This window comes from Miniopterus natalensis, chromosome 9 (assembly GCF_054644295.1).
Source record: "Miniopterus natalensis isolate mMinNat1 chromosome 9, mMinNat1.hap1, whole genome shotgun sequence".
NCBI lineage: Eukaryota > Metazoa > Chordata > Mammalia > Chiroptera > Miniopteridae > Miniopterus > Miniopterus natalensis.
The window spans coordinates 18,045,734-18,071,309 of NC_142089.1; the positions used below are offsets into that span (position 1 = coordinate 18,045,734).

Sequence of the window (25,576 nt, forward strand, 5' to 3'; positions counted from 1 at the left end):
TAAAAGCAGAAGCACTAGGAAAGCAGAATCAGCCTCCTGACTTCTAGTCTTGGTGAAAGCTTGTTGGGGGCCCTGTCCCTTCCTCATCCCAAAGGTTAAGCTGAGTCTGGGACGAGGAAAAGGGACTTCCCCCTTCCCCCAAACTCCCAGGTTCCAAGCAGGAAGTCACTCTGCACATTGGATGTGTCCTGCCCAGCTGCCATGGGGGACAAGAATAGACCCCCAGACACCTTCCAGCTTCTGTCCAATCTCTTTAATGCTGTTAACGGCAAGTCTGGAAAAGGTTCAGGGCAAAGTTCTTTTTTCTTCTTTTTTAATTACAAAACTAACAGCTGTTAGAATCTTTTTTTTCTTCCTGTTTTTCTTTTCCCAGCTACAAAATACTCTGGGGAGATGCATTATAATTTAAAATATATAATATTGCACAAACAACCAAAAGATTAAACTAAAGAAATAATTACAAAGAGAAAAACCCCATCCCATCAAAAAGATTCAGCATTCTCTCCATCCCACCCCCTCATTGAAATCTGAAGTGGAAGTGACCACCTCTCCTGGCATCCCTGCCACAATCCCAATAAATCATTGGTGAACACGCCAGACTATGTACTAGAATGCCAGAGCAGCATGGTGAAGCACCAGGGTCTCCAGGGATTCCTACAGCCCCTCATTCCCCCAAGAGAGGTGCAGCTTTAGCAGAGTGGAGGGTAAGAGCCACAAAGACTGGGTCTGCCTTCAGGAAGGGCTTTTTCAGACGCTTGATGAGAGTCTCAAGAATTCACCCCAGCATATCCCTTCAAGGAGCAGAAGGGTTGAGGCAGAGAAATTGGGCTTATCGGAGTTTTAAGTAGTCAGCTTTGATCACTGCTCTGTACCGCTTGTGAGCTGGCTTGTGTCCTAAGATCCAGGTGAACTGAGGTGGGTAGCTGGCTGGACAAGGTACCCTGCCAGGCAACGCACAGAAGGGCCTGAAGGGGCCCCTCCCTTCTTGGGGAGGATAAGAAAAGCAAGAGCAGAGTCTTGCAGGTGGCACAGCTGGGCTAAGGACTTGGGTGCATCTGACATGAAGAAGCCCCGGGAAAGGCATTGGGGACATACCAGCCTGGGCTGGATGAAAGGAGGTGGGAAATTAGAGTTTGGTCTCTAGATTCTAAACAAGGAACCTTTCCAGGAAAGGGAAATGCCTGGAAGGGGAGATTCCCAAGAGAGGCTTATTTCCCAGAGTCAAATGTCTCTTACCCACTGGAATAGGAACCAAAATGTGTTTGACACCCTTGTCTACCCAAGGGCAGGTGGCATGGCGTTCCTTGCCTGCTTATGGGTGGACAGTGTGTTCACTTGGTTTCTTCCAAGACTGGTGGTTTAGCTTCTGTCCACACAGGCAGAAGGGATGAAGCTATCCCTTGGGACTTCCAGCGAGAGTCCCCAGGAACAGTGGGTATTCAGCATTGAAATGTAGGCTCTTCCGGTGGGTGAGGGGGTAGTTTTCCTCCCCCTTAGGTCATCCTATGGTTGGCACAAGTCAGGGTTCTTGGTTTGGATTTTGTGAGCCCCTTTCCAGATATGAGCAGAGGCCCACAGGGCCAGCAAGGAGCAACTCAGAATCTGTGCCTAGAGCTCTGGTTGACAGAGGCCATTTGGGGGCCATTCTTGGTCAGTGTCTTCCAGGGCTGGGCTGAGACGATCGAGGGAAATGGGAGGTGCTGTGGGAGGAGGAGCTGCTTGTTCTGGCTCCCCTCATTCCCAGTCCTCCCACTCTACATCTTCCAGCTGCAAAAGGGAGAGGATAATGGAGAGCACAAACACCAATTTATTCCTCTAAGTCAACTGAGCCCAGACAGACCCAAGCTCCCCTTGCTGCCTCCATTTCCAGATACACCTCCCGCCCCGGTCATACACTGCCCATAGAGTGAACTACTAGTCTTAAGGAATGTGTCTGGGGAGCAGAGCTGCCCTCTGCCTAAGGGGTGAGTCTGCTGCTCTGATCATTCCAGGCGCAAAGGAAATGCTTCCACCAACCAACACAGGACTCTACAAGGGGGATGCCCTGCCCACAGGAACCATGTCAGCCAATTCCTTAAGGGAAAGTTGTTTCCTGCTGAGCAGCTAAGAAGATGGCTCAGAGAGGAAGAGAGCTTGAGAGTGGCACTATAATTACAAGCAAGCATGGCCCTGGACTAAAGGTGCTCACAGGGTCTTCACTAGGGGCTCCAGCACTATAGTCCTCAGCTGAAGTCTTCCCTGCTGCCTGCGGGATCCCTACTATGACGGGTTACAGAATAACTCTGCTCAGGGAGACTGTATGTCAGGTTTTAAAAGAGCGCTGCAAAAACACAAGAGCCATGAAGGCTCCATAGCATGATAGGGCACCAGGGCCTTCTCTGCCTTGGGTATAATGAGGTCACAGGTGCAAAATGCTTTTGTATAGGTCAGTGCCTCCTCTCAGGCTTCAGTTTCCCGATATGAAAGACAAAGCCCTCTCTGTGCCTCTAATCTGTTCACCTCTTTAGCAGGTGCATAAGCCACATGATGGGCAGCAGAAGTAACAGTGACTTGAAGCATCTGCCTGGGCTGGAGCCTCAGTCCCATCACTTACTAGCTATGAGAGCTTTTTTCCCAACCTCTCATTCAAAATGACCCATTTTTATTTTAAGTAGTAAGAGGACCAGGCCTCTGAGCTCATAGCTGTACTGTATCTTGTGGTTTCAGTACCATCTCCTAGTGCTCCATGTCCCAGGCACTATGCCTTATGTGTTGAAATGCATTGTCTACCACAGCTTAGAAGCTTCTAATGATCAATTTCATGTTTTAGGTTAAGTGATTAGTCCTAGATCACACTGCCTTTTGTCTCCAAAACTAGATTTATAAATCTGCTCAGGTCCCACACCAGGGGACCATGAGTCAGGAAATCTGGAGCAGGGTTTGACATCTGTATTTTTTAATAGTTCCTTGGTGATTTTGATACAGAGCTAATGTCAAGAATTCTGCCATTCATCCATCCCGGAACTGGGGAAGCAGAGCCTGTCGATGACAACTGCTCAGGGCCTGAGTGGGAGGTCTTAACTCTCTTTCCTGAAGCCTGCCACCTCAGATAGGCACAGGGATCCACTCTGAGGGGATAGTTGGGCTTGGTGGGGAGAGGTCTCAGACCCTGGGATCACTGGGTTTGCTTCCCTGTGGCCAACCAGGTCCACTCACCTCACCCGAGGCATCTACTTTGGAAAGAGCCATCTGCACTTCTTCTTCAGTCATGTCCAAGTCAAAGTCCTTCTCCCAATCCTCGCTGATGTCCGTGCTTGAGCCTAGAACCATAATCCAGTGTGAAAGTCAGGAAGGGGTATGTGAAGAGGTCATAGCTGGGGATAATGGCACTCTTTAAAAGGACCTGACAAATACACACCAAAGGTCTTTGCCTTCTGCTCTCACTCCAGCTCACTTCCCACTTCTAGGAATCTAAAAAATCCTAGATTCAGTAAAAAATTTAGCCAAAAGAATGTTCACTGTACTGCTGCTATAGTGATGAAAACTTAAAAAAGGTCTGAAAACCCAATGATAAAGGAATTACAAACATAAATGGTGTAGTGATGTAATGGAACATTATGTGGCTTTTAAAGGTTAGGCTGTAGAACATTTATATACATGACAAATAGTATTAAACTATATTATTATGTGAGGAAAAGCAAGTTACTGAATAGCAGAGAAGCACTTTGGTTCACAGGTTCCCTGGAAGCCACAAAATATCTTTCAGAACAAATAAACAATGAACCTCTTCCTCTTTCTTCTACCTACACTGAAACACACCAGGCACAGTTCCACCTTAGGGTCTTTGCATGGGCTGTTCCCTGTACCTGGAACTCTCAGATATCCACAGGCCAACCTCCTCACTTCCTGTACACCTTTGTTGAAATCTCTCCATCTAAGTATGGTCTACCCTAACCATCCTTTTAAACTGCAACCTATCCCCCCTCACTCTGCTCCAGTTGTTCTTTTTCTCCATTGTTTTATCATTTTCTAGCATATATCATCAGGTTTAATGTTTACTGTCTAATAATACAGGAGTTAGAATGAGAGCTCCCCAAGTGCAGGCAGGAGATTTATTTTCTTATATACTTCAAGTGACTTCAGTCTATTTAAAAAATAAGGATAAAACCACCCTCTTTGCAAAGACCCACACTGGAGTAGCTTATTGGAATATAGACTCCTGCCTCCCCACCCTCCTCATTCAGACTCAGCAGATCCAGGTGATGGGCCAGAATTCTGCAGGACCTGGATGATTCTGTGTAGACCAGAGCCTGCAGTTTGATACACAACAGTATTAACATTAGAGATGCCAATGTAAAGTGCCTGTAACATATGTATATAGTGGATATTTAACAAATGGAGTCCTTGAAGGACTGTTCTCAAAGTTAAGTGATGTTGCATGTGGTCCCACAGCTAGTCAGGGGCTGATCTGCAACCAAGACCCAATACTTCTGACTCCGTATCTAAGTCTCCCTGTGCTTTCAGGACACTGGTGGCATGCACCTGGCTATCTGACAGTGCGGGCTTCCTGTGGGGTAGAAGCCAGACTCCTGGCCGGTTTGTCACTTAAGATCTGTGGCTGTGGCCACAAGAGGTTTCCCTAACCTCAGGTTGCCCTCTAGGGATTTGAAACTCTCTTCTTAAGGATTAAATGTTAGGGTAAACCCTTCCGGGGGTAGAACACAGAATATCAGCTAAACTTTTTGGAGCACTTCACACCCACCCTCTAGGGTAGGTATTTACAGTCCTGATTTACACATGAGAAAATAGAGGCTTTGAGTGGCAGAGATGTTACCCTGGGCTCTGCCATATGCCTTGTCCCACCATCCGGTCCTGTCACCCAAGGAGAGTACTAAGATCTCCATTACATTGTGCATGAGGCAGGAAGCTCATCTTTGCAACAATTATTTTAGACTTCGTGACAGAGTTTTTCTGTTTTTTGATTACTAACCTCAGGTGGGAAGCAGCTCTGCAATGATGGGGATTGCCTTGGGACCTGGGAGACTCTGTGGCTAGACCCCAAGAGAGACTGCTGCACCCAGAGACCAAGCCTCCCTCATGTCATCTTAGGAAGTGAACATAAGAGGGAAAGGAGTCACTCTGCCTCTAAGTCTCCATACTTCCTTTTAAGGTTTACTCCCTCTACTCTGTTCCCACTGTCCTACCCTAGTACAAGAACCTGGCTTCCCCTCACTGACTACAACTAGTTCTGGTGGGTCTTCTGCATCAAATCCCCAGCCCCTCCTTTCCTGAATCCCCGAGTACTTCAGAGACAGTAGAAAGAGCGGTTAAGAGCTTTTGCTGCATTTTCCCCATAATTTCATTTTGTCCAGCCTCTTCCACCCACCACTCATTTTTTCTGATCAAGCTCTCTATTCTGATTCCAAATGGAACCTATAATTCTTTAACCCTCCAATTGTTTCATTGCTATTCCCTCTCTTGTCCAGCTCAGATTCTGAGAGCCATCACTCTGCTCACTGCTTGCATGTACTTGGACTCTCTTCTTTTCCTCCACTGATTTCACCTGGCTAAACGTAAACCCTGGTTAAATCCAATCTCCATCTGCTCTGTGTCTGCACCTGAGCAACTGAATGCGGCTGGAAAAAAGTGCAAAAGTGCTAACCGGTGTCTCAAAATTCATGACCACTACCTCAAATGGGCCCTTAGTACCATGCACCCAGCAACCACATACTGCCTGTTGGGTCCATCACCTACTCATCCACTCTCCTAAAGGAATAGTTCATACTTTTCTAAAAACTTATCAGGTAAGTGATTGATCTGTTTCCTACTAGTGAAAAACGGGGAGAACTGCACAGATCTCACAGGGCTTTTGTGAAGATTGCGTGATTATGCATATTGTGCTTAGCACAGAGCTATATAAACATATAGAAAGTGCTCAGAGAACAGCACCTCTTATTATCATCAGCATTTCTCCAAAGCAGGGCTCTACTCAAATTTCTCCCGGTTGAGCACCTATCATGGAACAATTACCCCCGGTTTATATAGGAGTAAACCCAGGCTTAGAGATCAGTAACTTTTCTGAAGTCACATGGCTTATGAGCAAATTGGGATTTGAACCCAGAGCCTCCACATGTAAGGCTCTTAGTATAGGTTGGGCATATAAGCAGCATGCCCTGCTGCTTTGTGGCACTAAGTCCAACCTTCTAAATTCAGCTTAAGTTCTTAAGTTCTATTTCTGAGCCAATCCATTCACCCTTCTTGTTCCTCCCTCTCCTAGGAGACAATACAGAAAAGTGGGCTTTGGTCACCACCCCTTCAATGTGCCCCATGCCCTCTGCTATATGGACTTTGTAAGCCCATTCAGCCTGGACTATTTCCCCGCACCTGCCCCAAACTCTCCAACTCTCCTATACAACGCCTGTCTCCTCAGTGAAACACTCGTGGACGCCGAGAAGTTCCTTCTTTCTTTGACCTTCTCCAATACAAGTTTGTCCCACATTGCTTCATGTTTCATCATAAAGACTGCAGCTTCTGCCCCTCCCTCCTCAGTGTCTCATAAAGAATAGGTAGGAGCTCAATGGATGACCTCACTGAAGCAGTCAGAAGGAAAGCACTGTGTTGGAAACTAGAAACCCTGTAGTTTCCATTAGGGAGCAGGGTAGGGTGTGGTGGGGGCCATTTCCCACCCGCTGCAGCAAACCAGTCCCTCACTGTGCCAGCAGGCCAGCACCCACCAGATGGGCAAGCTTTGTGGCTAACTGGTACCAGGTGCTGGCAAACACAGGATACATGTGTATGAGGAGTTGAGGGAAGGTCTTGCTGACAACTAGCTACCTCTAGGGAGGTATTTTGAATGTGGCAAAAAAATTGACAACAGAGCTACAATTGTCCTTTAATCTCGGAGTTCGGGAGGTTCCTCCTTGACATAAAGTCAAAGAGTCTCCAAACTAAAATTCCGTTACACAGATAAGAAACTAAAGCTTATTACTTAAGCTGGCTCAAAGAAAGTCCATGAGTGTTAACTTTATTCTTTTTTAAATGTACATGTAAATTTTGTTTCTATATTTCATAATAATTAATGAAGGCTTAGGGAAGCTAAATGACTTTTCTAAGGTCACCCAGGAAAGAAGACCCCCTGACATCAGTGTCACAGGAATACCCACCCCAGAATAAGGTTAAATTGTCAAAAAGGATAGAAATCAGTACAGTGTGGTAGGTAGGTAAGGGCATGGGCTTCACGTCAGACAGACCTGGGTCTAAATCTGGGCTTGCCGCTTCCGGCCATGCAAATTTAACATGCAAGCTAAACACTGCAAGTTACTTAACATTTCTGAACTCACTTTCCTCATCAGTATTACCTTACTGGGTTGTAAGATGTGAGAAATTAAAGGCAATGTTACAAACCTAGCACAGGACATGACATAAATCTTATTTTGTTGACTCTAAGACTCTAACAATTGTAAGATGCATCCTTATTTTTGAGAATCAGTGTATCTTAGAATTGATGGAATAGAGTAATTAATACATAGCAGCTGTCATCATCATTAGTATCACAAATAAAGGACATCTGTTCCTAGGATCCTCACAAGGGGCATGGAGACAAACCTTCCTTGTGAGGTGTCGACTCTCACCTGCCCCGCCCCACACACTCCCTGGGCTCTGGCCTTGACTTACCTTTTTTTCCATTGTTGGAGGGTGTAGACTTCCCACTGTCCGAGTTCAGCTCAAACACCCGTAAGTCTGTGAGCACCTCCTCCCTGAGAGTCTCTACTCTGGCTGGAGGCCTGGGCTCTGGGCCACTGGAGCGGCCAGCAAAGGTGTGGGGCTTGGACTGAGGTGGGGGCGGGGGTCCAGTCTCGCCCACATCCACAGCCAGGTTCTGTTCCTCCAAAGATGCCTCTAGAAGCTTTTGGGACAGGTCCTTGGGCAGCACTGGTGCCTCAGGTGTGGTGGCAGGTTTGGCAATCTGTGTCACGGGGGAGATGCTCTCACTGCTCTCTGACGGGGTCACTTCTGTTGGAGGCTCTACTGGGATTACCAGGTTCTCTTCACAGGGGCTCCGGGGGCCAGGTTCTCCAAGGGATGTGCAAATTTTGGTCACAGGAACCTTTGCCTCTTTTGGAGATGTGGATGAAATGCCAACAAGCTCCTCTGTAGAGAGAAAAGCAGGGAAAGTGGGCTATGTGCCCTGGTCAGCTGCGGGACAACTTTGGAGCTCTGTGAAGCCAGGCCTCAGGTTCCCTCTACAGTTTCCTCTCAAGACTAAAGGGTGCCAGTTCCCTCACTCCTCTCCACCAAGCTTTTTTGCAGACTCTCCCTGTCAAAGTCTCTCCTACCCTTGAGGCTGAGCACATATCTGATGGGCCCTAGACATCCAGAAATGCAGCCCAAGAAGGTATACATTAGAAAACCAAGACTTAATAAGTTTTCTTTTTCTTTTATCTTTTCTGTCAGTCGGTTTTGAGTTCAGGTCAAGCTCTGCTACATTCTACATGTGTGATCTTGGGCAAGGCGCTTAGCTTTTCTTTAACTTACCTGCCTCATTCGTAAAAGAGGGATAATGGAGTCGTAGTAATGACCACACATATAAAACTCTTAGTACAGGTTGGGCGTATAATATAAGCACTTGATAAAAGTGTTTATATCATGCAGGTGGCTCCAACACGCTGTCCTAAGCTGAGCTGCCATAGAGGATGCTTAGCTCCCTTCCTAAGCCAGTGGTTCCCAAGTCTGGCTGGGCATTAACATTACCAGGGGAGCTTGTTACATACAAGTTTGGCACTGGCCAGTGTGCCTCAGTTTGTTGGAGCATCATCCTGTATACCAAAAGGTTGTGGGTTTGATTCCCAGTCAGGGTGTCTGCAGGAGGCAGCTGATAGATGTTTCTCTCTCTCCCTCTCCCTCCCTCCCTCTTCCTCCAAAAATCAACTCTCTCTCTCTCTCTCTCTCTCTCTCACACACACACACACACACACACACACACACACACACCCCACCCCACCCCCAACACACACACAGAATCTTCAAGGGGGGATAAGGGGCTCTGGGATTTCAATAAGCATCCCAGGTGACTCTGTAGCTGGTCCATGGCTGGCAGGGGAATCTGCTGCAACTGACACATGTGCTTTCCGTATCTAAACCTAGGATCCCACCAGTCTTGGGAAACATCTTGTCGGCTTAGCCTATCCTCAGCACGCATACACACTGTACTCATTCCTTACTCTTCCCTGGGGTGCCACGCCTCTCCAGGCTTCGGAGAGAATGGCCCATACAGTCCCCCACAGGCAGGACCTGTTACCTGCCCATCACCTCTCAATACTTCTTACCTTCTTCCTCCTCCCATCCAGGCTCCTCAGAGATACTTTGTTCTGCCCGCTGCTTCAGGGCATCCCTCCGGGCCTGTTCCTAAATATGAGGGAGCAAATAGCCAGGAGCAGTCAGAGCACCCTCTTCCCAGACCCTGGTCCTGACCCCAGAACTCTTGGCACCCCTTCTTCCCTCAACAAAACCCAACCCACTTCCCCCATGGCTGAGTGGAGTACTCCCCCAGGCTAGGCCAGCATACCTGCTCTAGTTGATGAACTTTATAAAAATACCGATGCCAGAATTCTGAATGGGAAACAGCTGCTGGTACCTGGAGGGAGGGGACAGCAGGGATGAGACTTCTGGAGTGGTTGTGTGGGATCTGCATCCCCAGTCTTATCAACCAGTTCTAACCACTCTGGATTTCAAACACAGTAAGAGGCTGAGCAGTGATTATCAGAGCACTTCCACCCCACATCCTACTCCTGCTACCTTCCTGGCCTAGCTTGGCCCAGGAGGGAGAAAAGAAATTCCACAAGGCTTTGCTAGCCCTTCCATTTCTCACCAAGATGGCCAGAAACCTGGCAAATCAATTTTCCCTGTGCAGGTTCTTGGCTCAGGAACTAGCTGGTTTGGCTCTACAGGGTCTCCCACTGCTCTCTAAGCCAGATGACTCTGAGATGATGCAGGACATGTCCCTCCCACCTCCCAACACCTTGAGCTGGGAGCTGGCCGAGGTCCTGCTGGCTGGGCCCTCACCATCTTGGTGTAGAGGGCCCGGATGGAGGGGCTGCCTACAAGGAGCTCGGAGATCTCCCCCTTCTTCTCCTCCAAGCAGAACTGGGAAAGCCAGGCATCAAATAATTCCGGAGGCCCTGTAGAGGAACAGACACTGATGGTCAGTTCCCTGGGTCTGGGAAAAGAACACTGGGCCTACAGGAAACACACCTAAGACTGGACATGGACAATGAAGAAAGCGTCAAGTTTTTTTCAAAGTCATTTGGCCCAAGGTGGGGGGTAAGGCAGGGTGAAGGGGTGGGTGAACCTCACTGATATCACGGTGCAGCACCTAAGTGACCTCCAGGAGGGGTTGCAGACTCCATTCCCTGCCATGCCTGCTCACTTTTTAGCCTGCTGCACTTGGGCACTGAATCTTCTCTCTGAAATAGCTATTCTCAGGTCACCAGGGACTCATGTGGCCAGGTTCAATGGCTACTTCTGTCCTCCCTCATGTGGCCAATCCAGTTTCTGACCCTGGGAGCACCTGCTCTCTTCTTGAAGCCCTCCAGATCCAGGAGTCCAAGTATCCCTTGGACACGTCCACTTGCACAGGTGCTGCAAACCCAACTCATTTTCTTTCCTGCCCAACCTGACCCACCCAGTGATCCAATGGAGACCTGGGGACCCTCCTAGACATGCACACTTTCCTCTTCATTCCTCCTGCCACCTCCTAGGTTCTGGCCCTACCTGTAACGTGAGGAATGCTAACAAGCCTCCTAACTGGTCTTCCCATCTTCTGTCTCTCCCTCTATTTCATCCTTCACTACACTGCCCAGGGCCCTTTTATAAAATGTAAAATCTGACTACTTCAGGCCTCAAAACCCTTCAATAGGTCTCTACTGGAAGGCTTTTAAAGCTAGGGTCCAAAGATGGGCTTCAAAGGGTCAAAGAATTCCCATTTTGCATATTAAATCTTGTGGAGAGAGGGCTTGTCATTTTCAGCAGATTTTTAAAGACCTTTCTGACTTTAAAAAAAATGTTAAGAAGCACTACTCTGAGCGTTTTAGGACAAAATTCAAACTGCTTAGTCTGACACCCAAAGCATTCCAATCTGGCTCCTACCAAAGCTCTCACTGCTTTCACTCCCTCACAGGCACCCTTTAACCCAGCCTTCCCAAATGCCTAGGTACGCCCTCTTCTTTCTGGACTTTCTGCTTAAACACCCACCCCCCACTCTAAAGGTAAAATTAGTTTACTGCTAATTCATCCTTAAAATCTCAATTCAAGTGTCACATCCTCTGTTCCCAGGCTGTGTTGGGCACTATCCCCCTCTGGGTTCCCACTGCCACTGCCTCCATCCTTCTATAAAAGCAGTCACTCCAAATCTATTATCTTTGCTTTATTCACCATTTCTTGTTTCCCTCTAGCAGCCGGTTCCTGGAGGTCTGGACCAGGTTGAGGGTCTGACTCATTTCTGACCTCCAGTTCCCAGCCTGGGGCTTGCTGTACCACAGGGGGTTAGCAAATAGGAAGGGCAGCAAGGCTGGGAAGGAGCCAGAGCTGAGGATGAAGGAGAGGGAGAAGGAGAGGGTCAAGCCTTTGCAGACAGGGATGAAGACAGCCCAGGTTCAGGTAGGAAAAGGGACCATCAACCCATGCCACCAAATCTAAGGTACACACTAGCCCCACTCTGGTCCCTCTATACAAGGGGTGCTTGGCGACTGCTACCAGAGACAAACAGGGAACACAACCCAGATGCCCTTGGTCTCCCTGCCCTGCAAACCCGCCCCTCACAGCTACTCCCTCACCATCTGGTTCATTGCAGTAGGTTGCCGGATCTGACTGCAGGCTATAGAGACGAGCCTATAAGAAACAGAAAAGACTTTTCAATGAGATGACTTTTCTCAGAGATGCAGATCTCTGTGAAGACTCTGACTGGCAAGACTATCACCCTCGAGACTAAACCCAGTGATACCACTGAGAACGTCAAAGCTAAAATCCAAGACGAGGAGGGCATCCCACATGAACAACAGTGTCTGATTTTTTTGGGCAAACTTCTGGAGGATGGCTGCACTCTCTCAGACTACAACATTCAGAAAGAGTCCACCCTGCACTTGGTACTTCATCTGCAGGGTGGCATCATTCAGCCCTCCCTCCGCCAGCTCTCCCAGAAGTACAACTGCGACAAGATGATCTGTCACAAGTGTTATACCCACCTACACCCCCACACTGTCAACTGCCACAAGAAGTGTGCCCACAACCTGCACCCCAAGAAGAAAGTTAAATAAGGCCCCTACACCACCTCCTCGAGCCCACAGGGCTGCCTTCTGCCTGAACCCCATGGTCCTGAGGCCTCAATAAAATTTCCCTTTTGTTGACTGGAACAGTAAAAAAGCCCACAAAAAACAGAAAAGAGCCCTAGCAGGTTTTACTCAGTGGTTAGAGCATCAACCCATGGACTGTAGAGTCCCGAGTTTGATTCTGGCCAAGGGGACATACCTCGGTTGCAGGCTCAATCTCTAGCCCTGGTTGGGGCACGTGTGGGAGGCAAACAATCAATGTGTCTCTCTCATATCAATGTTTCTCTCTCTCTCTCCCCCTTCCCTCCCTCCCTCCCTCCTTCCCTTCCACTCTCTCTGAAAAGCAATGGAAAAAATATCCTTGGGTGAGGATTAAAAAAAAAAAACCACATAGAAAAGAGAACATAAATTCTGGGATGCTGGCAAAGAAAGCACCCCCTCTCTGCCAGAGTACCCATTCAACCACAGCCCAGCTTCTTCTCTGTTGGATACCATACCCACAGGGCACCTGTCAATTAATACTAAGGCTAGGGAATGGAGTGCTGAGACAGGAGTCCAAAACTGGGGCTCTGAGAAAATGATCTTTTACCCAGTATTCCACCCCCAGGAACTAAGAAAATACAGTGTAAACAGGCTAGAAAATTATATGTATAAAATCCTTTTGAATTATGTGAAATTTGAAAAATGCTAATGCAAAAATATTCATAAAGTCCAAATTTATGGGTAGGTTTTGAAATAATATAACTTCCCTAAATTAAAACCATTCATCAAGAATCTCTTAATTTCACAGCCGTCTGCCAAGTGAACTGTAAGCTGTGCTCCAATTAGGGACACAGAGGTGGCAAACTTTAGCTAGTTAACAGAAAGCCCCACCTTCCTTCCTCAGCACTACGTGAAGCATAGGCTACCTGGCTGTATCAGAATTTCAGCAAGTGGTTTCGGTAATTCACTGCTATAATTTAAAATCCAGTAATTTAAAATTTTTCACAATTCCACTTAAATTCCACTAAGTGGTGGTGCGAATTCTAGTGTTAAAAACACGCTTGAAAAATCAGTATGTTTGGAATGGAAATTCAGTGTGGTAAAATGCTACAAAGGAGGCCAAACTGCTATGACACCACGTGAATTTAGGAGAAAATACTCCATGAAATCCAAGAAGTAATGATGAGAAAATAAAATGCAGCAGAAACATAGACATCCTCCTCCCGTACATGTATTCCTGTTGGAAATTAGTCTTAAATAACCCCAAAGTGGAGATCATGCCTGTAAAGGTGCTCCCTACAGCATTCCTTATTATGGTTGAAAGCTGAAAGGAGTCCAAATGTGCAACACAGGGAAATGACTAAATAAATCATGCTATATTCACTTGCAAGAATTTAAAGACATTAAAAATGATGGTGATGCGCAGCCAGGCGTGGCTCAGCGGTTGAGCACTGACCTAGGATTCAGGCGATCGGGGTTCAATTCCCTGTCAGGGCACATGCCCGGGTTGCCGGCTCGATTCCCAGTCGGGGGCATGCAGGAGGCAGCTGATCAATGACTCTCTCATCACTGATGTTTCTATCTCTCTCCCTCTCCTGATTAGGAAAGGTGCTAAGTTTACTGTAAATTTTTCAAAAGCAGGTAACAAAATTGCACGTATAAAGTGCCTTTTTTGTTAAAAAGAAAAACCCTTGAACTATCTTTACCCATGTTTGTAAACAACAAGAAACTGGCAGGGTTGCTCAGTTGGTTAGGGCATCGTCCTGGTATACCAAAGTTGTGGGTCCTATCCCTGGTGAGGCACATACAAGAATCAATCAATGAATACATAAATAAGCTGAACAAACCAATGCATCTGTCTTTCTCTCTCTCTCAAATCAATTAAAAAAACAACAAATAGGTTGGAAGGGACCCCTCTGCACTCTCTTTGTAGCTCTATCTTCTTTAAAAAACAAAAACCAAAAGAAAGAAATGGCAGGCTATACACTGACCATAAATCAGGGGTTCTTTTTTGAGTGATGGGATTGTGGGTTTAGAAATAATTATCTTCTTGCTTATCAGTATTTTCCAATTTAGTTATATACGTATGTTTATTTTTTAGCCTGAACACGTATTGCTTCTATGAGTCCATATGGGAAGTAGAGGCCAGTGCTGTTAGGCAACTACAGAGGAAGCCACTAGTGAGTACCTTGGTGCCATCATAGGGCTCAGCTGTGCCAGAGGGCGTGCCCATCAGGGTGATGACATCACAGTCGATGGTTTTGTCTGGTGAGGGAGCAAAGGTGTCGGAGATCACCCCAAGGAAGTCAGACAAACCCTTCTTCATTTTCTCCGTTGCCCCTGAGGAGCCTTCAGTCTGGAAAGAAAAGCCAGCAGAGGAAGCAAGTGGCCCAGGAGCAGGCTAAAACTGGGGTATGGGGTATGGAGGGGTGAAGTACCAGGGGCAAAGGTGTACTGTGTATGTGGGGATCAGGGAAGTGCTCATGACCTCTCATCCCATCTCTGGGGCTGGAGGAGAGACAGGAAGCCAGGGTTCCCACCCCCCAGATAGGGGTGCAGAATAGGGTTGCAGTAGGCCTCTGTTGAGCTCCTTGATTGGCTGTTTCATCAAAATTTCAAGGCCAGCCAGACTGAGTAAAAATTGACAGGAGAGGAGCCATGCCATAGACATTCAGTGGGGAAGACATATGTGATAAGAAAGGTACTAGCTGTGGAGCCAAACTTGAATTTGAATCCCAGCTCTACTACTTGTTGATTATGAAACCTAAACTCTCCTTGAGTCTCTGCTTCCTTATCTGTAAAATGCAGATAAATATATTTCCTTCAGAGGACTTCTGTGAAATTAAAAGATAAGACATACAAGTTTCGGCACCAAAAAAAAAAAAAAAGATAGAGAGAAGGCATGTACAATGCCTGGCACATTGCAAACATTTCATAAATAGCAATATTGTAATATCAAAATTTCATCATCATGATTGCTCAGGAAATAGAATATTTTCTATGAAGGCTGAGGAAATATGGGCCAGATTAGAACAGAATGTCTTGCGTCGAGGCAAGCCTAGGACGACCTGACGGCCAATGTATGGGCTTCACAGAAAGGACAAGTGGGACACCAAACTTGAGCCACACTGGTCAGAAAGTCCAAGCAAGCAGGCTCTAAAGATCTCATGGAAAACTATAATATTTATTCCTAACTAGGCTGCCCAGGCATTTTAAACCTAGAACTTATCACAGTGCCTGGTACATGTTAGCACAGGTATGCAATCATATTTGTTGAATGAAAAAAGGAATAAACAAATGGAAGAAACGAGTGCTCTCCCTGACACTGGCTGGACTTATCACAGTTCAGCAGGATTACCACTTGTCTTTCATGCTCATCAGTAGCTGTGGTTGGCAGGCAGACAGTATTTTACAACATTCAACAAAACAAGCTTGGCTAAAAAACTCCAAAACATGTTTTTCATAACATGGCCTCTAGTCACGAGGCAATTGATTCAGCTGGTGATCAAATGAAGAAACTGCAATCTGTCCCAACACTAAAGGAAAAACTGTAATATAAAACCAGTATACTGTACTTCATCAGAAACTTGAGACTTGCAGGGATATCTCTGACTATACACAATTTTCACTTACACACCGACTTCAGAACCAAACTCTTTTCTCACAAGAGGGTTCCATTACACATCTCTGATTAATAAAAACAGGGACAGTAAAAATATAAGTTGACACACCTTTCTAGAGGGTAGTTTTGCGATATTAAAAGGACTTTCTTTTTCACTTATCTGTATTTTCTAAATTATCTACAATGAATGACTTTGAGAATAGGAAAACATCTGCTAAAATAATATAGAAGTGGAAAAGCTTATTAATACTTAATACATATATGTAGCTTGTTTGCTTGACAGACACAATTTTTTCAAAATGGGGGCTTATGGGGAAAAACAATCACATAAAAGAAAAATGGGAGAAAGGTTGGGAGCCCCCACCATGGTCCCAGAGCAGGTCAGGCTGTGAGGGACAGTCACTTGGAGGATATAGGTTGTACTCACAGACAGCTTCTCCTTGACCACGCTGGCCGTGGCTGCAATAGTGCAGGCTGTGTCATGCTGCACCACCTGCGTGAATTCTGTTAGGTCCCGCTTCATGAACTCCAAGGCTTCGGAGGACTATGGGAAAACAGAGAGGGATGATAGAGCCAGCTGGCTTCACCACCCTTTGTTGTTCCTGTTCCCTATGCTTCTTGGGTACCAGACAGACACACGGAAAACTCAAGTGACCCGGGAAACCTAGGCTCAGAAACAATGCTCACTTGTCCCAATTCCACGACTGGTATTTGACAACAGAGAGCAAAGAACTTCCTGCTGCTCTGAAAACAGGAACTGAGTGTCAGCCCAGACACTTACAAGCTATGTAGTCAGAGTAACTCTCATCTAGTCTCAGTTGTCTCCTATGAAATGAAGGAGACAGATGAGATCAGTGGTTCTCAAGAGCAGACTGTGGAAGGGGACACATATAGCTAAAAACAAAACAGACTTTGTTGCATTGCTTTGACATGCTTTAAGACATGACATTTGTTTCAAATAACATGAAGAAAAGGTATGTGATTTTTTTTATCAAAGGAAAGTGTTTCTATTTTTACTTTTTTTTTTATAGGGAAATTCAGTTGAAATGAGGCAGCATGTGAAATTATCTGTCTGAAAGGTTTAATAAACATGTTGCATTAATAACAATAATAGTTTAGAAAGCTTTTATGAGTAATTCTTGACAATTTAATACCAGTAAAAGGTGTGTGATTTTTACATTCAACAAAGGGGGTGTTAACAGAAATACTTGACTGGTTTCTCTTTGAGGTTTTCTTGGCCCCAAACATTCGTTAATAGAGCTCTTTTGGGCAGAATTGATATTTGCTTCTGTTAGACCAATCTGCTTTCCTACCTTGCACCCAGAACCAGCTCGAGACAGCAGGCTCTCAGCTTTTTTTTTTTTTTTTAATATATCTTTATTGATTTCAGAGAGAAGGGAAAGGGAAAGAGAGAGAGATAGAAACGTCAATGATGAGATAGTCATTGGTCGGCTGCCTCCTGCATGCCCCCAACTGGCCAGGCATCAACTCTTAAGTCTTGCCTTGTCTTGCTTCACCCTCCTCCACTCAAGGATGCCTTCCTGGGCTACCTCTGTACTTGTTTGCAAGCTCTCTGATTTTACATGAGGATAGCCACCTGCAATATTTTGGCATGTTTTTGAGTATTCTGGTAGTGTTTTCTTTGGGGAAGGGCCTGCTTAGTTTTCATTAGCCTAGGAAGTCTTTAAGTGGGACAGTGTAATCTATCAGCCAGGGGCTTCTCTGGGGGTGGGCATTATGCCTCCATATCAGACTCAGGGCTATTTAATTGGAGTTATTTATTAACTCTCTCCATCCACGCTGCCACCACCTTAGACCAGGCCAATCCGGACTCCTCCCAGGTTGCATCAGATACTTTTATTATATTCTCTTCCTGACACCAGTGGGAGCTTTGTAAGTCAGAGCAGACCATGTACATTCTTTGATGGTTACACAGTATCCTATGAGAAAGTATAAAATCTTTACCCTCACTTGCAAGGCCCTATAATCTTGCCTCTGGCAGATTCTTCCCCTTCTGCCGTGCCCCTCAATGAGCTCCAGCTGGCCTTCCTCAATGTTCTCAAATCCTCTAGCACCTTCCCTACCTCAGGGTGTCTGAGCACATTATTCCTCTTCTTGACACATAGTTCTAACTCTTCAAAGCAAAGAGAGCACACACAATGAGTGAGCCCTCTCACCTGGTCAATTCCTATTCCTCCTTCAGATCTATGCTTAAACGTCACTTCCTTAGAGAAGCTTCCCTGATGCCACCTCAGACTAGTTTGGCTCCCCTGCTTTGTGTTCTAAGGGAACTGCACATTAACATTCTCATACTTTATGATTACCCATTCAATATCCATCTTCCTGCATAAACTATGATTTCCATGTACACAGAGCCCATGTTTTTTGCTCACTGATGCTTCCCCAGTGTGGAGTAGGTACTCTAAATATGTTTGTTTGTTAAATTTACATGTACCGGGGCAGTTTTCATTATATAATCATCTGTATGATTATTTGATGACTGGTTGTCTCCCTCACTAAACTGTGGGCTCTGAGGGGACAAATATGAATAAACATGGTGCTTGCCCTTAAGAAAGTCACAGCCTACTGGGGAAAATGATCACATAACAGTGCTGATAAGCAAGGAAAGACCAGTGACCAGTGTATTATGGGAAGCTTGGAAAGACCTGGTGAAGGGCAGCATCTACTGCACCCTAAAGAATGAGCAGGAGTCCGCTAAGGAGGCCTGGGCATGGTGGAACATGGGGTTTACTGAGGCCTACAAGCATTTTAGTCCTAATGAACATAGAAGGTAAAGCAGAAGTGGTGAGAGATAAAGCTGGAGAGGTTGAGAAGGGCAACCATGGAGCGCCTGGTCAGCCTTGTGGGTGACAGAGAGCCACCAGAGATTTGAAAGAAGTGGGACATGATGAAATATGCATTTTTAATAGGTCATTTCAGGAGCTGATAAGTCCAAGGATGATGAGATTAGAATAGGGAAGACGACCAGTCAGGAGGATGTTGCAACAGTCTAGGAAACAAAATAGAAAAATAGGAGCCCGACTAGGTGTGGCTCAGTGGTTGAGCATCACCTAGGATCCAGGAGATCACGGTTTGATTCCTGGTCAGGGCACATGCCCCCGCTGCGGACTTGATCCCCACTCAGGGGTGTGCACAAGGCAGCCGATCAATGACGACTCCCTCATCATTGATGTTTCTCTCTCTCTCTCCTTCTCCCTTCCTCTTTCTGAAATCAATAAAGACATATTTTTTAAAAAAAAGAATATAAATAAGGACAGTGCTGGTAAGGATGGAGAGGATGGGAGTGGTTCAAGAATTATCAGGCAGCCCTGGCCAGTGTGGCTCACTTGGTTGAGCAGCATCGCATGCACCAAGAGGTCACCAGTTCCATTCCCAGTCAGGGCACATGCCCAGGTTGCAGGCTTGACCCCCAGTAGGGGGCATGCAGGAGACAGCCTGTTGATGTTTCTCTCTCTCTCCCTTTCCCTTCCTTTCTCTCTAAAATCAGTAAAAACATATTTTAAAAAAAGAAATGTCATGCCCAGCCGGGTGTGGCTCAGCGGTTGAGCGTCGACCTAGGATCCTGGCGATTGGGGTTCGATTCCTGGTCAGGCACATGCCTGATTGCAGGCTTGATCAATGAATGACTCTCTCATCATTGATGTTTCTATCTCTCTCTCCCTCTCCTTTCCTCTCTCTGAAATCAATAAAGATATATTTAAAAAAAGGAAAGAAAAAAAAAAGTCAGGCAAAAAGGGTGGATTTGGTGATTAAATAGATGCATTGACTGAGAACAAGATAGAATCAAGAAGAGCCACTGGCTGCTAAACTAGGTGACTAGGGTAGATGCAGTGCTGCCAACAAAGAGGAAAATGCTGAAGGGGGGCAGGTTTATAGAGAGGATGATGACAATGACTCTGGTCATGTAGAATCAGCAGTGACTGTGGAACACCTGGAATAGTTGTCCAGAAGGAGCTATTCTCAAACACTAAGACTCAGAGCAAAAGACTGAGTCACCCTAACATGGAGTTGACCCAGGAAGAGTTTATAAACAAAGTAGTGAGCTGAGGACAAGGCCCCTCAAACACCACACCTTTAAGAGGCAAGTAGAGGAAGAGGAACTCCTGAAAACAGTCAGGAAAGGAAAGATGGGGAAACATGTGGAGAACGGAGAGAGAATCATGTCACAAAAGCCAAGGGAGTAGAGTTTCAAGAAAAAGGGAGTGATCACTAGTGTCAAATGCAGCAGAAAGGTGCAGGAAGATAAGGGCTGAAAACACCTACTGGATTTGGCAAGTGGTAAGTAAAGCTGAGTGTGTGTATAGATAAGTTTATATGTGGTGGCTTTAGGGGTGTAGAGGGAGTTAGAGAGATCATGCTGTTGACCTCAAATTTTAAAAAGCAGGAGCTAAGGTTGTCTCCTTGAAGTAAAAGAGGAAGCGGTTGAACAGGGAACTTGAGGGAAGTTAGGTTAGGGGAAAGTTTCTGCAGACAAGGGGAGAAGCAAATTAGAGACTGAAATAGCTTGCTGGGGGGTGCTTAGGCCCAGATGAGGCTGGGGAATCTGTGGTAGGGCCAAAGCGCAATGTGATTTTCTCTACCAGTGTCTTGTGGGCAAGCTCGCTCTCTCTCTCTCTCTCTCTCTCTCTCTCTCTCTCTCCCTCTCACACACACACACACACACACACACACACACACACACACACACTATAGAAAGAAGTAAGAAGCAGAGGAAGGCAGGTTATAGCATTATCTCAGAGCTCTAGTCGTTGGGGCAATGTGTGCTATGGGGTACAAGAGAATTGAAGGTGCTGGAAACTGAGTGGTCCAACTAGAGACAGGATAGAAAAGAAGGAAGGCCAGGAAAGCACTGAACGACCAAGAAAAAAATGGAAGGAAAAATGGACTGGTGGTATTTAAGAGGCTTCCCCATCACTCTCAGCACTTAATAAAAATAGCCAACACTTATTTCATACTCACTGTGTGCTAAGTATTATTCTTAGTCCTTTATATATCATGTAATCCTGACAAGAATCCTATCAGGTAAGTATTAGTATTCCTATTTTAAAGATGAGGAGCTGTTGCCCGGCCAGGTGTGGCTCAGCGGTTGAGCGTCGACCTAGGATCCAGGTGATCAGGGTTCGATTCCCGGTCAGGGCGCATTCCCGGATAGCGGGCTCGATCCCCAGTCGAGGGTGTGCAGGAGGCAGCTGATCAATGACTCTCTCATCATTGATGTTTCTATCTCTCCCTCTCCTTTCCTCTCTCTGAAATCAATAAAGATATATTTTTTAAAAATTAAAAAAAGATGAGGAGCTGAGGCCTAGACAGGTTAAATAACTTGCCCAGGTTTATATGAGTAAGTAGCTAAGAGAGGGAAATTAAGTCTTCTCTTTAGGAATGGGGAATTGTAAAGACAGAAAACTACACTCTCCACTACCCCACTTTCAAATGAGAGTTCTCTAAGAACAAAGATGGAAAGCTAATCAACTACCTGTTTTTCATGAGTTATGGCATACCGACCTTGAGGGAAACACACAGAAGGCCCTCAAACACATTTGCTAAACTAATGTCAGATCTCAGTAGATTGAACCAAGTTACTTGGAGGTCTCTTCTACTAAACCTCAGTGTGAAATTCTTTCTTGGTCCTCACCAAAACACAAACAGCTCAGGGCATCCTCAGATTTGCTGGACTGGAGCTGAGAGGAGTATACAGGCTAGGGGAGGAAAAAAATGCCCCTAGAGGACTGATTTAACTGAGGCCAGAAGCCTCCTGGAGTTCTGCTCTGAAGCAGGACTCATCCCAATTGCTTGAGATAAATAGTGGTTAGCTTTTTCCAGAATTCATTTACGTTGGTTTTGACAGACCAGCATGGAATGAAACAGACACACAATGGCATTTTTTGCTGGCAGAGCCAAGTCTCAGGCTCACTCATTGCACAGGGACTGCCGTTTCCCCACTAGAGCGTGAGCTTTGTGGGGCCCAGGACTGCATCTGTTTGGCTAACATGGGTATCCTCAGGACCTGGCCCTGCCGTATTGGCTGTGGCATAGATGCTAATATTTAAATGACTACAGGATTAAGTTTCTATTGCTAGAATCCTTATCTTCAAGACCTACGTTAAATGTTCTCTCTTCTACGAAGCTGTGAATTTCCAGAGCTGGAATAAATTGCTCCTTCCTATGGATTCCTACGAAAGGATCGCTCCAGCCTTTAAAACAGTCTTTATTTCACTATGACTAGTGTCACACTGGTCTGAGTCGAGGTCTGTCCTTACGTAGATCGAAAGGAGCTAAAAGTAGGGACACAGTCGTTCTCATCCCCGAGGCCTGGCACCCACAAAAGTCGGGTGGGGCCGCTCGGACCAAGTTGCAATGAGGCGGCGCGGGGCCCTGGGGGAGGAAGAGCCCCGGGCCGGCTTACCTTTTCCTTGACTGCCTGGTAGCTCTGCTGCAGCCAGCTCCTCCACCATCCCACGTCCTCCCTGTGGAATACAGACACATCTGGCAGCCCCTCAGTGCGACTCTTGCCCGCTCAACGATCGGGTCTCAGTTTCCCCTCAGACGTGGCCCCGCGGGCTGAGGCTACGCAGGCCGCTTCCCCACCCCCTCACATTGCGACTCCACCCCGCCTTCTCAGCTGCGTCCACCACCGCGCTGGCCTGCTGTTCCCCCCAGAGACCCTGGCCCAGCACCCCAACCCTGGAAGAATTCAGGGCCCAACTCCCGAGAGCTGGATGACGGGCTCACCCTTCCGCCATCTTGCCAGCATGACATCACCACTATTTACTGACCTTTGACTTCCGACACGACACCGCCCCCCTTAAGCACCGCCCCGGAGCACTCGGCCCAATCCTCGAGCGGACACCTCCCTCAGCCCAATCTCCGCCCCGCTTTATAATTAGGCTCCGCCTCCTTGAGCTCGGCCCATTCTCTGTCCAGAGTTCTCCCTTAAACTCCGCCCCTGAGTGCTTGGTCCAATCCTCAGTTTTGTCTTAAGGCCCACCCCAAGCGTTAGCCCCTCCCCCACCAACCTTGAATCTTCGTGGGTATCGGCCATCGTCCCCTACGGTGGCCGCATGGGCGTTGGTCGGCCTGTGGGTGGGAGGTGGAGGGGAGGGAGAGCGGGATCTCCGCGGGAGCGAGCGGGGCCTGAGCTCGAACCTAGGATCCTGGGGCGCGGGACTAGGACCGCCCCCCTTTATGAAACCAGCCGCGTAGTAGCTGTTAGGGGTCTCTTCGGACTAATTCAGCAAACGCAGACTGCGGGGCTCTGGGCCAGGGTTTGGAAGTGTGTGGAGAAAAGTTCCGAGGTGACTGAAATCCAGCCCCTAAAGGGGCTCTAAAGATACCGGAAGACATACATTCAGTTACCTCAACTCTTGGCGGCCCAACTCTAAACAACTCGACGTGGTTAGGAAAACGCAGAGACTGCCGGGAGAAAGGAGATTGAAGGTGTTGGGGGGGGGGAGCGGGGAGGGAAGGAGGGCGGTGGGGGAGGGGAGAGAATGGGGGCGGGGGGACTGCAGCAGTTGCACCAAATCCCATCCCTCTGGTCTGTTTAAGCGCGTAGCTTTAGTACTTCCCCGCCACCCCCGGTCCCTTTTCCCTCGTTACAGGATTATTCCCGTCATCATACACGCTGTTGTTTCTACCATTTTAAAAGCAAGCGAACAAACAAAAACCGACCCTCTCTGGACCCTATACCATTTCCCTACACTCCTTTACAGCGAATCTCCTGAAAGACTTCCCTATACTCACTGTCTCCAGTTCCCCTCACTTCCCGTTCTCTCCTGAACTCACTTCAGTCAGGGTTTTGCCTCCCCACAGCCCTTGGAAATAACTTTTGACAGGGTGCCAAGAGCAATGGCCAATTGTCAATTCTCGTCTTACTTGAACAATCATCACCTTATTTAACACAGTTGATCACTTTCCTTCTTCACTTTCTTCACTCCTCTACCAGGACACCATGCCCGCCTGCCTTTCCTCTTATCTCACTGGCATCTCCTTCTCAGTGTTCTTTGCTGTTTGCTTTTCTCATCAACCTCTATGGCTGGAAAGTCCCAGGTCTCAGTCTTTGGCCCTCCTCTTTTCGATGTCTATAATAATTATTCAGATGATTTCATCAAGTCTTATGATTTTCAATGTCATCAATACACTGGTGACTCTCAGCTTTTCTCTCCACCACACACATCTCTCAACCTCAGGATCTTGATCTCTATTTGGATGTATAATAGACATATTAAACTTAACATGCCCCCAAACTCCTGATGTATCCACCTCAACTTACTGCGAACTTCCCCAAAGCTGTAGATGGCAGCTTCATCCCTCCAATTGCTCAAGCCCAAAACCTGGGAGACATTTCTTTCATACTCAAAAGCTAATTCCTTGGCAAATCTAGTTGGGTCTATCAATACAAAACCAGAATCCAGTCACTTCTCACCACCTCCACTGCTACTATGTAGGTCCAAGCCACTAACATCTCTCATTTGGATAAAGGCAAGAGCCTCTGAACTGGTATCTCTGTGTCCACTCTTGCCATCCTATAGTTTAGTCTTAATTCATTCTGAAAGGAAGCTTTTAAAAAACTTAAGACAGTGGAAATGTAAAATGATACAGCTGCTGTGGGAAATAGTACGGTAATGATTCTGAAAAACAATTACTGTGTGATCTAGCAATTCTACTTCTAGGTATATACTCAAAAGAATTGAAAGCAGGAATTCAAACAGATATTTGTACACCCATGTTCATAGCTGCATGATTTACAGTAGCCAAGGGGTAGAAGCTACCCATGTATCCATTGACAGTGAATGTAAAAACAAAATATGGTGTACAATACAATGGAATATTATATAGTCTTAAAAAGGAAGGAAATTCTGACATGTTACAACATGGATGACCCTTGAAGACATTATGCCAAGTGAAATAAGCCAGTCACAAAAGAACAACTATTACATGAGTCCATTTATATGAGGCACCTAAAGTAGTCAAATTCAGAGAGAGAAAGTAAAATGGTTACCAGGGGCTAGGGGGTTGAGAAAATGAATACAGAATTTAAGTTTGGGTAGATGAAAAAGTTCTAGAGATGGAGGGTGCTTATTGTTGCACAACAATGTGAATGTACTCAATGCTACTGAGCTGTACACTTGAAAATAGTTAAAACTAAATTTTATGTATAGTTTACCAAAAAAAAAAATAGCCCAACCGGCTTAGCTCAGCAGTTGAGTATCAACCTATGAGGTCACAGTTCGATTCCCTGTCAGGGCACATGCCCCCGTTTCCGTCTTGATCCCCAGTAGGGGGCATGTAGGAGGCAGCTGATCAATGACTCTCATCATTGATGTTTCTCTCTCTCTCCCTCTCCCTTCCTCTCTCTGAAATCAATAAAGATATATTTTAAAAAATAAAATAAATATATGTAAGTAAGATCACAACCCTTCTCTGCTCAAAATTTTCTAATGTTTTACTTCACTTGGGGAAAAGGCAGTAAGTCCTCACAATCTCCTTTAAGGACCTACATAGTTGATATGACTGTGAACTATTGGCTCCCTTAGTTTCTCTGCTCCAGCCATACTGGTCATTTTGATGTTCTTTGAAAATTCCCAGCACTCTCCTCACTCAGGGAACTTGCTGTTCCCTCTGCTTAGATTGCACCTACCCCAGATATCTA

The 25,576-nt window shown here is 46.3% G+C and overlaps 2 protein-coding genes across 3 annotated transcripts; one reads left to right on the forward strand and one right to left on the reverse strand.

Moving 5' to 3' along the window:
* Nucleotides 1–238: 238 nt before the first annotated feature.
* Nucleotides 239–22,677, reverse strand: BSDC1 (BSD domain containing 1). Its single transcript, XM_016217686.2, has 11 exons — nt 22,657–22,677; nt 22,331–22,391; nt 16,334–16,450; nt 14,473–14,640; nt 11,811–11,865; nt 10,042–10,157; nt 9,545–9,613; nt 9,306–9,384; nt 7,654–8,130; nt 3,196–3,299; nt 239–1,767 (listed from the first exon to the last, which is right to left on the reverse strand). Exons 1-11 carry the CDS (start codon nt 22,665–22,667, stop codon nt 1,735–1,737), a joined length of 1,290 nt encoding a protein of 429 aa, XP_016073172.1. The 5' UTR covers nt 22,668–22,677; the 3' UTR covers nt 239–1,734.
* Nucleotides 11,913–12,290, forward strand: LOC107540844 (ubiquitin-ribosomal protein eL40 fusion protein-like). 2 transcript variants are annotated; one of them, XM_016217695.2, is made up of 2 exons: nt 11,913–12,015; nt 12,103–12,290. In XM_016217695.2, the coding sequence occupies exons 1-2, from the start codon at nt 11,913–11,915 to the stop codon at nt 12,288–12,290; spliced, it is 291 nt and encodes a 96-aa protein (XP_016073181.1). The 2 variants fall into 2 exon arrangements, with proteins under 2 accessions (XP_016073181.1, XP_016073179.1); XM_016217693.2 differs by having other exon boundaries at nt 11,913–12,290.
* Nucleotides 22,678–25,576: the final 2,899 nt, after the last annotated feature.